General features: G+C 42.6%; 1 protein-coding gene across 3 annotated transcripts in view; it reads left to right on the plus strand.

Moving 5' to 3' along the window:
• The window catches only part of Arnt (aryl hydrocarbon receptor nuclear translocator), an 81675-nt gene extending 66215 nt beyond the window's left edge, over window positions 1-15460 (plus strand). For all 3 annotated transcript variants that reach the window (XM_016001096.3, XM_006982541.4, XM_006982542.4), the window contains 10 exons: window positions 1508-1582; window positions 2814-2965; window positions 6620-6730; window positions 6906-6996; window positions 7519-7642; window positions 7825-7927; window positions 8295-8442; window positions 11101-11260; window positions 12561-12727; window positions 13551-15460. In XM_016001096.3, coding sequence (XP_015856582.1) covers window positions 1508-1582; window positions 2814-2965; window positions 6620-6730; window positions 6906-6996; window positions 7519-7642; window positions 7825-7927; window positions 8295-8442; window positions 11101-11260; window positions 12561-12727; window positions 13551-13640 — 1221 coding nt within the window. In that variant the 3' untranslated portion in view covers window positions 13641-15460. The remainder of the gene's footprint in view (window positions 1-1507; window positions 1583-2813; window positions 2966-6619; window positions 6731-6905; window positions 6997-7518; window positions 7643-7824; window positions 7928-8294; window positions 8443-11100; window positions 11261-12560; window positions 12728-13550) is intronic.
• The last annotated feature ends 54 nt before the right edge of the window (window positions 15461-15514 follow it).

The following is a 15514-nucleotide window of genomic DNA, read 5'->3' on the forward strand; positions in this document are numbered from 1 at the left end:
AATGAAGAACTAAGTTGGAGAATCCAACACATCCTGTAAAACTGTTACCAAGGCAGTGTGGCATTAATATAGGAGGCATTAATTTACTGATCTATTCTGATGAGTAGGCCAAAAGAGAGCCTTTTTTTTACATTCACGATCATTGGATTTTCAACAAAGATGCTAAGACATTTCAAGGGGAAAAAGATCTAACAAATGGTAGTATAGATATCAGATTCCATATGTACCACCACCACTCCCCCTAAAAGTCATTATACCATAGACAAAAATCAACTCAAAGCCCTAAATGTGTAAGTATTAAAGTTGGAAATAATCTTTTAAAAGAAAATCTTTGTGTGTGCACAAAGGTAAGAAGGCCAGGGTACAACCTTGTGGGATTCACCAGGTACTATTTGTCTTTTCATTTTGAGGCAAGATCTTTCATTAGCTTGGAACTTGAGACGCAGTCTAGGCTTGCTGGCTACCGAACTCCCATAACCCATCGGTTTCTGGTTCTTCTGGGATTGTGAGAATGTACCACACTTGATTTTATTTCTTATTTTTATTTTTGAAACAGTGTCTCACTGTGTAGGCTTGGCTGTATTGTAACTCTCTATGATACCAGGCTGGCCTCAAACTTGGGAGCTTGCCCTCTGCCTCCCAGTTGCTCAGATTAAAGATACATACTACCATGCCTAGCTATTTTTTTTATTTTACATCTATGTGTGAGTGCCTGGTATGTGGACCATGTGTTAACCTGGTATCCCAGAGACCAGAAGAATGCATTGGAGTCCCTGGAACTGGGTTCCACCTGGCTAGAACAGTCTTGATAGCATCTACTTTATAGGAAGTGTTGGATCAGGGATTGTAAATCCTCCCGCTTGGTTCTTCATTTTTGATTGCCTGGTCTCTCATCTTTTCAAGAGCAGGAAGTGCTCTTAAGGGATGAGCCGTTTCTCCCGCCTCCTCTGCATTCCCCACTTTTTTGAAAACATATATTCTAACGACCAAACTCAGGTCATCACGCTTGCAAGATATGAATGTTATCTACAAGGTTAGCTTTCTTTTCCTGAGATATGTTCTCTCCCTAGGTTAGCCTCAAACTGGAAATCTTTCTGTCCCAGCCTCCTGAGATGCTGAGATTATAGAGTATGCCTGGCAAAACTTTTTCCTGTAAACTGATATCATTAAGAAAGTTAGTAAGATGGCTTTGTGAGAAAAGCTCTTTATTTTCAATTGTTCTGTTACAGTCTACAAAGGTAAGTATATATGCATGCCCCTTAGAATGCAGCTGGAGTTAAGAGGACAACTTGCAGGAGTCAGTTCTCTGCACCATGTGGGTTCCAGAGCTAGAACTCAGGTCATAGGCTGGGTAGCAAGTACTCATTGCACTGTCTCTCTGGCTTGGTTCTGTCTCCTTTGTTTGTGTTTACAGAAGGATGAAGAAAAGAAATAACATTCACATCTCTAGCTGACAGAAACGTTAGGTGACCATAAGAAGTACATGTTTTACTTCTCTCTCTCCTAGGAGCTCTTGGGAAAGAATATTGTAGAATTCTGTCACCCTGAAGATCAGCAACTTCTAAGAGACAGCTTTCAACAGGTGATGTGTTTCCTGGTTGGGTCTGAGTACATATTTTGATCAATTCCTTATGTTTATTCTAGATACTTACTGATTATTGTTCATTTGAATACTGTGCTGGGTACTATACTTTTCTTTATACTGAGCTTATATTTTAAGAAGTAGAAAATGATAATACTTTGAAACTAGATAAAGTTCAAGCAGGGCTTTAGCTAGTTAATGTCTTCTAGTCAACTAACTGTATCCAAAAAATTGTCTTCACTGACCTTAGATCGTAGCAGGAAAGTTTCCTCAGAACTCTTTTATAGATAACTTTAAGTTAACTCACTTGTAACTAGTTGGAATTTTCAGGCCTGAGCTCCTGTAAATACTTGGTGAAAATAATGGACATAGCTTTATATAACTCTTCTTCTCCTCCTCCTCCTCCTCCTCCTCCTCCTCCTCCTCCTCCTTCTTCTTCTTTTTCTTTTTCTTTTTTATTTTTTTTGAGACAGGGTTTCTCTCTGTAGCTTTGTGCCTTTCCTGTAGCTCACTCTGTAGCCCAGGCTGGCCTCAAACTCACAGAGATCCGCCTGGCTCTGCCTCCCGAGTGCTGGGATTAAAGGCGTGTGCCACCACTGCCTGGCTAACTATTCTTTATATTTTACAAGTTAGTTATCTTACTCATACAGTGGGTAGAAGAATACTTAAAGGTGGAAGCTTGTGGGAAGGTTAAATAAGGTAATGCCATAAGGCACACATAGCCCAGCATTTGACACCTAATAAAATAACATTAGTTGCTAGTATTCTCTGTTATTAGAAATGGTGAACTAGAAGATTGTCTTCTGTTCTATCTGAGCAGGATAGATAAAACATTAACAAAACTCAGGCTTCCTGTAGGGCTTTTGTGGAAACCAGAATTCTCAAGTTTTGGGTAGAATAGCTGGGATTGATAAGTACTGTGTAAAATGTATTTGGTGTCACCAAACTGGAGTTCCTGGTACAGACTTGCAAGGCCAGTTCATCTGGTGTGTCTGCAGTGTGAAGGGAAACACGGAGACGTCTCTTCAGTGCTCCCCTTGACTGTACAGTCAACAGTCTGCAGCTGTGGGAAGATACCTGACACCTCTGTCCCCTTCATTTCCTCCCCCACTTTTGGACGTTGAAAGCCTGGTGCTTCCGAGGCAGCAGCACAAGGGTCCTGAGGGTGCAATTGGAAGGCTACTGCTTCACTTGCTCTTCCAAGTCCACTGATGGATGGCAACCCTTGCAGGTGGTGAAATTAAAAGGCCAGGTGCTCTCTGTCATGTTCCGATTCCGATCCAAGAACCGGGAATGGCTCTGGATGAGAACCAGCTCCTTCACTTTCCAAAACCCTTACTCAGATGAGATTGAGTACATCATCTGTACCAACACCAATGTGAAGTATGTACTCCTCTCTCTTTTTCTCATGTTGGGGTATTTCTCGTGTGGCCATGCCTGTGCTGGGGTGGGGGGTACGACAGGGCAAGTCTTAGCCTTATCAAGCTATCTCTTTCTCTTCAATTTTGACTTATAAAATACCATCAGTTTGAGATTCCTCGTTTAACAGCTTTCTATAGGATTTGGTATAGTTGAGGTAGAGGGTAAGGTCAGTTGTGTTTGCTGTTGACATCTACTTACTAATTTGTGTCTATCACTCTGGCATGTAACAGAGCATGTACGAACATCAGAGGTCCCCTCCTTTTACCAAGTGGGTCCCAGGCTTGGAACTCAGGTTGTCAGCCTGGGAAAGCACCTTTTCCCACCAAGCCATCTCCCTGGCTCACAGCAGAGTAAGTTTTAGTAAGCAGCAGAGTTGATGCTGTGGGCAGTGCCTATACCTGCTGCCTGCCTGCTGCAGTGTACTCAGTGAACTGCTTTCCTTCTGTGAGAGACTGCAAATAAAAATAAACGGCACTTTACAGATTAGTGCTTGAGATAGACGGATTCTCATTTCAATTATCCAAATTTTATTCACTTTTTCTTAATTACTGAATTGACTTAGTGTGCTGCTGATGGTCAAACCAGGGGATTTGCAGAAAGTAGGCAAAGTCCTGTACCACTGAACTGTTTCCAACCTCAGGATTTTGGGGAAGGGTTTTGTATTTGTTTGTTTTTGAGGCAGGGTCTTGGTATGTAGTCCTGGCTGATCTGGGACTCTGTTTGCAGTCCAGGCTGGCCTTGAATTCACAGATACCCACCCACCTCCCTGAGTTCTGGGGTTAAAGGTGTGCTCCACTTGGCTCCAGGATTTTGTTACCCACCAATGTTGTACCCTAGTCTAGGAGGATTTTCGTCTAGAGGAAAGTTTGGCAAACTTTTCTATGAAGGACAGGATAGTAAATATTTCAGCCTTGTCTTGACCATATGGTCTTCATAGCAACTCCTCACCTCTGCTGTTGTGGTATGAAAACAGGTACATGGCTGTGTTCCTGTAATTTTTATATAAAATAGGTGATGGATTAAAGTTTATCTATGGATCAAGGCTTACTGCAGAGCATAGTCACATCACACTCTTTTATTTCTATTTGATTAATCTTTGAGCTTGCTTTTTGTTATTAGTCCGGCTTGGTTTGAGTTTTTTGAGACAAGGCCTCTAGGTAGTCCTGAATGATCTTAAACTCATTAGGTAGACCAGGCTGGACTTGAACTCACAGCTGTCATTATTCTTTTGCCTCATGAGTCTAGGATTACAGGTATGCACCACCATCCCAAGCTTTCGGCTTTATTATGAGTGTTTTGCCTACATCTATTTCTGTGCACTACATATGTGTCTGATGTTCTCAGAGATCAGAAGAAGGAGATCAAATTCCTTGGAACTAAGAGTTGGAGACAGTGGTGAGAAGCCACATAGGTACTGGGAACTGAACCTGGGTCATTTGCAAGAACAGGAAGTGCTCTTAACCACTGAGCCATCTCTCTAGCCTCTAGCTCTCAGCTTTTTAAAAAGTTGTATTGAAATACATTGCACAGGCCATATATCCCACCCATTACTCAGGCACTGTTTGTAGTCTTTTACACAGTTGTGCAACTCTTAGAACCATCTATTTTCAGAACATTTTCATCCCTACTCAAACCCTGAGCCCACTAAAATTGTCCATTCTCCCCTTTCCTGTGAAGTCTTAAACATCTAATTTACTATCTCTATAAATCTGCTTATTTTAGAGATATGTCAATCACATAATGGTTCCTTTGTGAGTGGTCTCACTGGTTCCTGGGGGGAGCCATGTAGTAGTATATATTAGTACCTCATTTTATTGTTGGTGCTGTGAATTAATACTCCATTTTATGGACATTGCTTTTTTTTGTTTAAAATTTTTATATATTATATTCTGATCACACTCCCCCCAGCTCCTTCCAGATTCTCCCCACCTACCCAACTCCATGCCCTTTCTTTCTCTCTCTCAACACACACACACACACACGCACACACACACACACACACACACACACACGTGCACGCACGCGCGCACACACACACACACACACACACACGTGCACGCACGCGCGCACACACACACACACAAATCAAAATATATAGCAAAAGATGAATAAGACAAAAAATGGTCAGAACAATATGAGACAAAAATTCTACAAAATACCACTGAGTACACTTTATGTTGGCCAGCTACTCATAGACGGGGGTCCTACTTTGAAGTGAAGTGTGGTTAATACACCTTAGTGAGACTTCATTGGAGAAAACTGATTTTTCTTTTCCAAGTGAATATCTGTTACAGATAGCTTCTTGGTTGGGGTGATGTATACTATACAGAGAGCCCATTCTACTTATTAATTGATGGACATTGGATTATTTCTACTTTCTAGCTGTTCAGAATGAAGCATAAATATTCCTACACTAGTTTTATATAACATAAGAATGCTGCATAGGCCTGGTTGTCTTTGAACTCACTATGCAGACCAGGCTGGCCTCAAACTCACAGAAATCCCCCTACCTCTGCAGACCTCCAAGTGCTAGGATTAAAGATGAGCACCACCATGCCTGGCTTGAACTTATTTTTTAAAGATCCAATTTTTAGCAGGGTATAATGGTGCACAAGTGGATCTCTGTGAGTTTGAGGCCAACCTAGTCTACTTAGAGTAGTGGTTTACTCTAAGTAGACTAAGTTGACCCTAGGGGTCAAATGACCCTTTCACAGGGGTTACATATCAAATATTTACATTACAATGTATAAGTCACAAAATTACAGTTATGAAGTAACAACAAAAATAATTTTATGGTTGAGGTCACCACAACATGAGGAACTGTAATAAAGGGTCATAACATTAGAAAGTTTGAGAACCACTGACCTAGAGAGTTCCAGGATGGTCAGGGATACATAGAGATACCCTGTATCAAATTGTTTTAATGTTTACATTCGTTTCAGTTTTTACTTACAAATTTAAAAACACAGTAAGCTGGGCAGTGATGGCACACAACTTTAATCCCAGCCCTTGGGAGGCAGAGCCAGGCGGATCTCTGTGAGTTCCAGGCTAGCCTGGTCTACAAAGGAAGTTCCAGGACAGACTCCAAAGCTACACAACAAATAAATAAAATGAAACAGTGCGTGGGCACACACGTCTTCACAGTACCCAAGTGTCCAGTACTTGAGAGTTAGAAAGCATGTGATGCTGGGCTGTCGCTCCGCTGGTGGAGTGCCCATCAGCATGTGACCCTCAGCTTGACCCCGTCCCTCATAGACTGAATGTGGTGGGGGGGTGCATGTTTGCAATCGCAGTCCTTGGAGGTAGAAGCAGGTGATCACCGTACTCTGAGTTTAAGCTAGCCTGGGCTACGTGAAACCCTGTTTCAAAACAACAACAAATAAAAAAATCAGAATGAGCCTGTGTTTTTTAGGGCATAGTTTTAGTTAGTACTATGTTGTTCATAGCATAATTGGTTTTACTGAACCCAAGGTCATTGGCTTGCACCTATGGGACTGCACTTTGTAAAGATCCGTTGGTGATTGCCTTCCCTCACAGGTCGATAATATGGAATTTATTGTATTGAGTCATTCCTTGTTTCTCCTTTCTGTGTTCTTGTCTACTTTATTTTCCTAGGAACTCTAGCCAGGAACCACGGCCTACACTATCTAACACAATCCAGAGGTCACAGCTAGGTCCTACAAGCAATTTATCCCTAGAGATGAGTACAGGGCAGCTGGCATCCAGGTAAGAAATGGTGAAGTAATTAGGTTTTAAGCAATCACTAGCCAGAATGTGGTGATGTGCAGTCATATTTTTATTGTTGCTACATGTGGTTTATGTTTTTCAAGGCCTTTTCTCCAAATTCTTTGTTAAAAATCTGTTTTCCCTATTGCTTTCCACACTGACTTTTGACATACAGGCAGCAGCAGCCTCAGCAGCAGCCTCAGCAGCAAACAGAATTGGATATGGTACCAGGAAGAGATGGGCTGGCCAGCTATAACCCTTCCCAGGTGTGTGTGTGTCTTTTTCTGTAAGAGGACAGTGAACATTTCTTTAAAATGTATCTTGAAGCTGGCCGCCTGGCTTAGTGGTTAAGGGAGTACTGCTTTTGCAGAAGACCCAAGTTCCGTTCCTATTACCACAGTGGGTGGCTCACAACCACCTGTAACTTGAGTTCCAGGTCTGATGCCTCTGACCTCTGGAGGCACTATATTCATGTATATATACATACACATAAATAAAAATAAAGCTGGCCAGTGGTAGTGCATGCCTTTAATCCCAGCATTTGGGAGGCAGAGGCAGGCGGATCTCTGTGAGTTTGAGGCCAGCCTGGTCTACAGAGAGATCCAGGACAGGCACCAAAACTACACAGAGAAACCCTGTCTCAAAAAAACCAACCAACCAACCAACCAACCAACCAACCAATCTTAAAAACTCCCAGTACCAGTGAGAATGTGTTTTATATGAAATTGAATGTTATTGAGTTGCCACATTAACCATTTATTGATTGATTTCATTATTTTATTCCCTAGGTTTCTGTCCAGGCTGTGGCAACTCCAGGAGCAGAACACAGCAAGCCCCTAGAGAAGTCAGATGGTCTTTTTGCCCAGGACAGAGACCCAAGGTTTTCAGAGATCTATCCCACCATCAGTGCAGGTACAGCTTTCTCCTGCAGACCCTTTACAGTCTGACTTGATCACCATGATGGACTGCTGCTGCCCAGTCAGTGGTCGTCCAGCATCCTTCCACTTACATTACGTGCTTCATGAGTAAAGAGGAATTCTAAACTATATACTGCAGCCCCTTGATGGCCCCCCGCAACTCCTTTTGGTCCACAGATCAGAGTAAAGGCATCTCCTCCAGCACTGTCCCTGCCACCCAACAGCTGTTCTCCCAGGGCAGCTCATTCCCTCCTAACCCCCGGCCGGCAGAGAATTTCAGGTGAGCCCATATGTGTGTGCTGCTTGACAGGGCTCTGCGGATTCAGCTGCTGAATCCACCTGCCATTCTTCCCTTGCTTTCTCTGGTCATGTCAGACAAAGCAGTAGAACTTATGGACCTAGGGGGAGACAGAGAAGCTGCTTTTTCCTCCTGGTTTTTGCACCTATTCTATTGCCTTGTTGTAGGTTCCATCTCTGTGTGGTCATTGTGTGACTGTCAGTCTTTCTTATGTTTTTCAAATTTATCAGGTTTTCCTTAACTCCAAGGAAATCAAAGGGATCTAGGGATAGAATTTGGTTGTCCTTTGGTTCATAGCTTCTTTGATAGTCACCTTTTAATCCTTTACCTCTCTATTTATTCCTCCTAGGAATAGTGGTCTGACCCCTCCTGTAACCATTGTCCAGCCACCGTCGTCTGCAGGGCAGATGTTGGCCCAGATTTCTCGTCACTCCAACCCTCCCCAGGGATCAGCTCCAACTTGGACCCCTAGTACCCGTCCAGGCTTCTCTGCCCAGGTGAAGCCTCTGACCTGTCTGACCTGTATGTTGTTTTTTTGTTTGTTGGGGTCTTTTTCCCTACAGGTAAATTTATTATTATCATCTTAGATGCCTTCTCTCCAATTCCTGTTCTTGATCTTACTCACACTTTACATGTTTGTTGAGAGCAGCCAGAAAATTAAAATACTAGAGATACTTACAAAAATCTTCTTAGTGCCTATGGTCTTCACATACTCATCTTAAGTCAGAACTGCTCATTCAGAACAGTTTGAACAGCTTTGATCTTGGGCTTGTTTAGAGTAAATTCAATGAGTTTGTCTTTGTTTAGGACTGTGTAATACAATACCAAAGTAGAAAATCAGTAATTATATTCATTGAGTGTTTATTTGTGAACAATCTTGGTATAGTATCCATGCATATAATATATAGTGAATATGTTAGACTTATTTCTGTTGTGTAAATAATGTTTTAGAAAAGTAAAAAATGAAAACTCAAACCAGACTCCACAATTATTCCATATATATATATATCTTATTGTGTAAAAAATACACAGAAGGTCATTCATTTCTCCATTGGCCAGGATGAGCATTAATGTTGAAGACAGTCACTACCATAGTTTTCAGTGACTTGATATGATCAAGGATGCATATGCTGTCTTCCTAGGAGTTACTTTAAAAGTTGTGATGTTTACAAATATCTGCAGAAATTATGATTCCGTGCAGGTGGTGGTGGCAGACACCTTTAATCACAGGAGGCAGAGGCAAGCAGATTTCTTTGAGTTCGAGGCCAGCTTGGTCTACAAAAGGAGAGACCCTGTCTCAAAAAACCAGAGGGGGAAAAAAAAGAAATTATGATTCCATAAAAAATGTTGAGGCGATGACTAGTTTCTTAGTCAATAAACAGTACAACTGAGTGAGACAGTATACAGCTTTAATCCCAACACAGAAGAGGCTGAGGCAGGAGGATGGTGCATTTAAGACCTGCCTGGGCCACATAGTGAGATAAACCTTCTCCAAAAAAGGAAGGACAGAATGAGAACTGAAAAAACTACAATGGAGAATAAAAGCAGGAAGACATTGTCCAAGTGTTAGCCGTGAGTCTCTCCTGGTGAGGTTAATTATGAGGCGTCTTTCCAGTTTCTTTTTTCTAATTGATTTTGTTTCTTTTTGAAGCAGATCTAGAGTTTTTATTAAAAGACACTTTAAATACAGATTTAGCCGGGCTGTGGTGGTGCATGCCTTTAATCCCAGCACTGGGGAGGCAGAGCCAGGCTGATCTCTGTGAGTTCGAAGCCAGCCTGGGCTACAGAGTGAATTCTAGGATAGGCTCAAAGCTACACAGAGAAACCCTGTCTCGAAGAAAAAAAAAAAAGACATTTAAAAAAAAATACAGATTTAAACTGAAATTCAAGAGCAAAGGAGAAGCACTCAAAAAGACATGACTGAGGACGGTGTGAACTTCCCAAAGAGAGTTGTTGCCAAGTTCTTCTGTAATACACATACATTCCTGTGAAAAGAAAAGTGGCTGCTCTTTTAGGAAAAGAGTCTTGGAACAGATGGAGTGCAGACTGAGTAGAATGATGCAGTGGTCTTTCTTTTCTAAAACTCTACTTTGAGACTGGGGAGAAGACTCTGTTGGAAAGTGCTTGTCCTGCAAGCCTGGTGGCCTGTGTTTAATCCCCAAGACCCACATAGTGGGAAAAGAGAACTCACTCCTACATGTTATCTTCTGACACTATGCTCGTACATGCATGTGTTCACATGTGTGTGCATACCAATGCACACTAAGTAAATGTTAAAATAAATAAATCATGTGTGATAGAACAGACCTATCTTCCCAGCACTGGGAAAGTGGAGACAGTTGGATCCCTAGAGCTTGCTAGCCAATTAGTCTAGCCAGATGGGTGAGCTCCAGGGTCAGTGAGAGACCCAGTCTCATAAAATAAGGTGGAAGCCTGGTGGTGACACACACACCTTTAATCCCAGCACTCGAGAGGCAGAGGTGGGTGGGTCTCTGAGTTCTAGGCCAGCCTGGTCTACACAGAGGAACCCTGCCTCAAAAGACAAAATGAAAGATAAGGTAGAGAGTAATAAAAGAAGACCCCCAACATTGACATCTGGCTTCTCTACATGAGTGTATTTGGCACCCCTTACCCACCAACATGCACGAGGTGGAGAACAACGGAGGAAGACACATTCATTGATCTCTGACTGCTACGTTTGTGCACATGTACTTGCCCATGCATGTTAGATATGCACACACATGCAATTTATAACATGCTGCCCGTTGATACTTAAAAACGTATGAGTTCATTATAGATAAGAATGGTTTTGGTACAGTGTTTTCATGTATTTTAGGTCTGCTCTAGCCCTACTGATACTTCTTATCAACCAGGCCCTGTTCCTCTTTAATGTCTTTTTTTCCTTGTTTCATGACCTAGTGAGCTTAATTAACTAATTACTATGATTTTTATTAAACTGTATAGTTCTTTGCTTTTTGTATTTTTAGTTGCCTGAAAAAATAGTTTGAGGAGGACTTTGGAGTTAGTCAGAAGTACAGTTAGGGACAGGTGATGAGTTGTGTTCAGAAGAATATAGCGGTTGATGAGTATTGTCTTCTAAAAATGAAGTACACAATTAATATTTCCCTTATTCTGTATCCCATTTTCGTTATCAGGTGCCCACCCAGGCTCCAGCCAAGACTCGTTCTTCCCAATTTGGTGTGAGCAACTTCCAGACTTCCTCCTCCTTCAGTGCTATGCCGCTCCCGGGCGCTCCCACTGGGTCACAGGGTACTGCTGCCTACCCTGCTCTCACCAGCCGTGGATCCAGCTTTCGTAAGTTCAGATGAGAAGGATAGCAGGAAAATCAACTGCTAAAGAAAGAGGATTTGGTAGTTAGAATTGTTTCCCTGTGTCCTTTATGTGCTAATTATAAGGAAATGCAAGCTCCCAGGCTGTTTGAAATTTAAAGTTTTGCACAGGGGATGTGGAAATGGCCCATTGGGCAAAGTGCTTTACTCAGAAGCCTAGATACCTGAGTTCAGTCTCCAGAACCCATGTACAGGAGCAAGCTGACTCCACCAAACTGTCTTCTGACCATCGTGAGCCACAGCCCATACGCTCACATGCACCATACACAGAACAGTAATCAGTTTTTCAAATCTTTATAAAAACTTGCTGCAGGAAAACTGTTTGAACACCTGTAATAAAAACCACATAAATTATTGTAATATTTACAACAATAGTACTACAAAACCACATATACTTAATGAAATGCATATTTAAATGAGCAAAGAATTCTTTAGAAATGCTATTTAGGGAATGAAACTTAATTTGAGACTGGGCTTTGAAATTGAGGCATTAGTTAGCAGATAGAAGAGCAGAAGGTATTGTAGATGTAACGGTCTTATTAAATAAGAAACACAGAGCCAGCTGGGCGCTGGTGGCGCACGCCTTTAATCCCAGCACTCGGGACGCAGAGCCAGCAGATCTCTGTGAGTTCAATGCCAGCCTGGGCTACCAAGTGAGTTCCAAGAAAGGCGCAAATCTACACAGAGAAACCCTGTCTCGGGGGAAAAAAAAAAAAGAAAAAGAAAAAGAAACACAGAGCCAAATGCAGAGTTAAAAGCCCAAGAGGTCAGAGCAGTAGCTAAGAGCTGAGACTTAAAACGCCTTTCTTACCTCTCATTGCTGTCCTTCCCCTCCAAAAGAGACCTACTTCTTGTGTGTCTTTTTATTGACTTTCTGTTCTGCCTTCTCATTGGTTATAAACCCAACCACATGACCTCCTCGGCACTGCCTGTCTGTACAGACCTCCAGGTCTCTATGGTTGGTATTGAGATTAAAGGCCTGTCTCCATGCTGGCTGTATCCTTGACCACACAGAGATCTGCCTGTCATGTGATTGGGAATAAGGGCGTATGCTACCACTGCCAGACTTCTGCTAAATGGCTTGCTATGAGCTCTGACCCCCAGGCAACTTTATTTATTAACATACAAATAAAATCACATTTCAGCACAAATAAAATATCACCAAGGTATCATGTGTAAAATGACTGACTTATGTAGCTGTGTGTTGGTTTCTCCCTCCATTGAAATTAATAAATTCAAGCTGTTTATCTTTACTATATTTCTAGCTCCTGAGACTGGACAGACTCCAGGACAGTTCCAGACCCGGACAGCAGAGGGTGTGAGTGTCTGGCCACAGTGGCAGGGCCAACAGCCCCACCATCGGTCCAGTTCCAGTGAGCAACATGTCCAGCAGACGTCAGCACAGCCACCTAGCCAGCCTGAGGTCTTTCAGGTGAGCACATAAAGACTTCAGAAGGGGAGAGAGGGAAGCATTCGTGGTATTGGTTGGGGTGGTGTGAGATGAGATAACAGGGCAGACGGGACGCGTAGGGATGAATGTCAGTAATTGACATTATTAATTATAAACACACCCGTTAATCAGACCAAAGTTACTGGTATGAAGCCATGTAAAGATGCTGAAGAAAGTTATTTTAGCTCGTGTACAGAGATCCACATCTCAAAGCACCTTTGGATTTAAATAGGATAATTAAAAAATATATAAAATAGAACACACTGATTATAGCTATAAATATCTGTTTTCCCCCGAGGGGACTGCAAGATTGAATGGGATAATCTTAGACCGAATAAGCTAGTCAAAAACAGACTGAAAAGAAGGCAAGACGGGGTTTGGTTGGAGACAAATGTGCTTAGATAAATTTCAGATATGACTGTAGGTGAAATGTTGGCATGCGTATTTTCTTCCTTTGAAAATATCAAGAGGGGCTGGAGAGATGGTTCAGGTGTTGAGAGTACTGGCTGATTTTTCCAGAGGACCCAGCACCCACATAGCAGCTCACCCCGTCTGTAACTCCAGCCCCAGGAGTCCCAACACCCTCACACAGACACACATGAGGCAAACACCCTCACACAGACACACATGAGGCAAACACCAGTGCACAGGATACTGAGACTCCTGGACAGAGACAAGGAAGCAGAGGGGCTCTAGGAGGAGGACGGGAGAAGACCAGGCAGAGGCTGTGAGAGCCGTGCTGGGTTGTGGGTGCGGGGACAGGAATGGGGGGTGTGACCCGGAGCTAACCGTTGTCTCTCCTCAGGAGATGCTGTCCATGCTGGGCGAGCAGAGCAACAGCTACAACAATGAAGAGTTTCCTGACCTGACAATGTTTCCCCCCTTTTCAGAATAGAACTGTTGGGGTGAGGATAAGGGTGGGGGAAATCACTGTTTGTTTTTAAAAGCAAATCTTTTGTAAACAGAATAAAAGTTCCTCTCCCTTCCCTTCCCTCACCCCTGATATGTACCCTTTCATCCCTTGACTCTGAAGTAACATGTATAGAAAGAAATGAAATGAATTCCAGGCGTTTAGGGTCCTCTGAAAATCCGAGGACAGGTGAGGTTAGCGGTCCTGTCCTTGTGTCTTCTTCCTAGAAGTGGCACAGAAATGATCTGTGCTGGAGTCAAGGGGCAGAGTGGAAGCACCTGGCAGCCACTAATGGCCTTGGATACTGTGGCAGGTTTCGGTAGAAATTCTGAAGAGAGTGGAGGAGAAGAGAAATGTCCTCGTAACTGAGGATCCTGAAATATGATAGCTATATGTAGAGCTTTAGGAAGTGAGCAGTCCCCTGGAAAGAAGCATGGAAGAGCATGAATGTGTGTGAGGTGTGAGTGTGTGTGTGTGTGTGTGTGTGTGTGTGTGTGTGTGTCCCCGTCTGTCCGTCCATGTGTTTGAGCGTCTCTGTTTTGTTCTTTCTCCCTATTAGGGAGTATATGCAGAGTTTGTCCCAGATTTTCTTGTCTTTCTCCTTGCTCTTCAAAGAGTCCCAAGAAGTCAATTTTTCCAGGTATTTTTGTATTTAGTGTTGCAGCCAAAGAGTATTTAAATTAAGTCTTTGCTGCACTTAAACCCATGCCGGCCAAAATGGAACTATAGACCAACATACACTCTTCTGTTGACAGGGTTGGTCTCTTAGGAAACACATTCAGTGGTCAAGCTGGATTACTCCTGCTCTTTGGTGCTCTCAACTTACGTGGAAGATCTGCAGATACTACCAAAATAGGCTGGCCAGATAAAACACTGTCCGAAACCCCAGACTTGCCCGTAGGCTAATGCTGCATTTCCTGTCAGAGTCACACATGTGTTCTGGAGAGGTTATTTCTGCGTGGAAACTCAACTTCTTGGATTAGCTGTCTGAGTGAAAGTCCTCACTGACAGGGTATAAACCAGATAGAAAGGCCATCTGCACTGGCCCCTGCGTCCCGTTGTCAAAACGACGCTTTGGTCTTCCTGAAGTCTGCCGTTCTGGGCTCCCTCTCCGAACTTGGATTTGGGTTTTGCTTTGGAGCATGAATGTGAGTCTACGTGTTAGTTGGGTCCTGGACTCAAATCCCCACAGGGTCACTTGATAATCACAGCCATAGAAATGCAGATACAAGCTACTGCTTTCACCCTTTACCGTCCTCAGGTGCGTCTCATATATCAGCCGTCTTTTTTTTTTTTTTTAACTGGCTTCTGTCCATATCTGAGTGAAAGATTATACTAATATGGAAAAGATCTATTAAGTGTATTCATAGGGGATAAGGAACCCAGATGGAGAGGCCGAGGGAATGTTACGTACTAAATTTCCCTCCGTCTGTCTCCAGGCTGGTGCTAGGCAGTAGAGTGGAGAAAGGAGGCTATTTTTTTATTCTATGTGCACACATACAGTATACATATATATTTATATCACAAGTACAGAACCAAAAAGTTGAGTTTCCAATGAAATATTTGTTTTTTAATAATCAACTTGTTTTTCAATGTGATCGGAACTATAATGTACAGTTGTTACAGGGCTTTGAAGAAGGGGTGGGGGGGAGAAGCTACTCTGAGGGGTGTGTTCTGCTTTTCCTTCAGGGTTTTATTTTTGATTGTTGTTTTCTTGTTGGCCATCTGTGCTAAGCCTTACAGTGGCAGAAATAATGACATGTAGCAAAGATTTTAAAACAAAGTATTTTTTCTTTTATAAAGTTTATCGTGTTGTGTGATCTTGATTGCGGCTTCCTCATCCCATTCCAGTCCATAAG

Source organism: Peromyscus maniculatus, chromosome 6 (genome assembly GCF_049852395.1).
Source record: "Peromyscus maniculatus bairdii isolate BWxNUB_F1_BW_parent chromosome 6, HU_Pman_BW_mat_3.1, whole genome shotgun sequence".
NCBI classification, from domain to species: domain Eukaryota; kingdom Metazoa; phylum Chordata; class Mammalia; order Rodentia; family Cricetidae; genus Peromyscus; species Peromyscus maniculatus.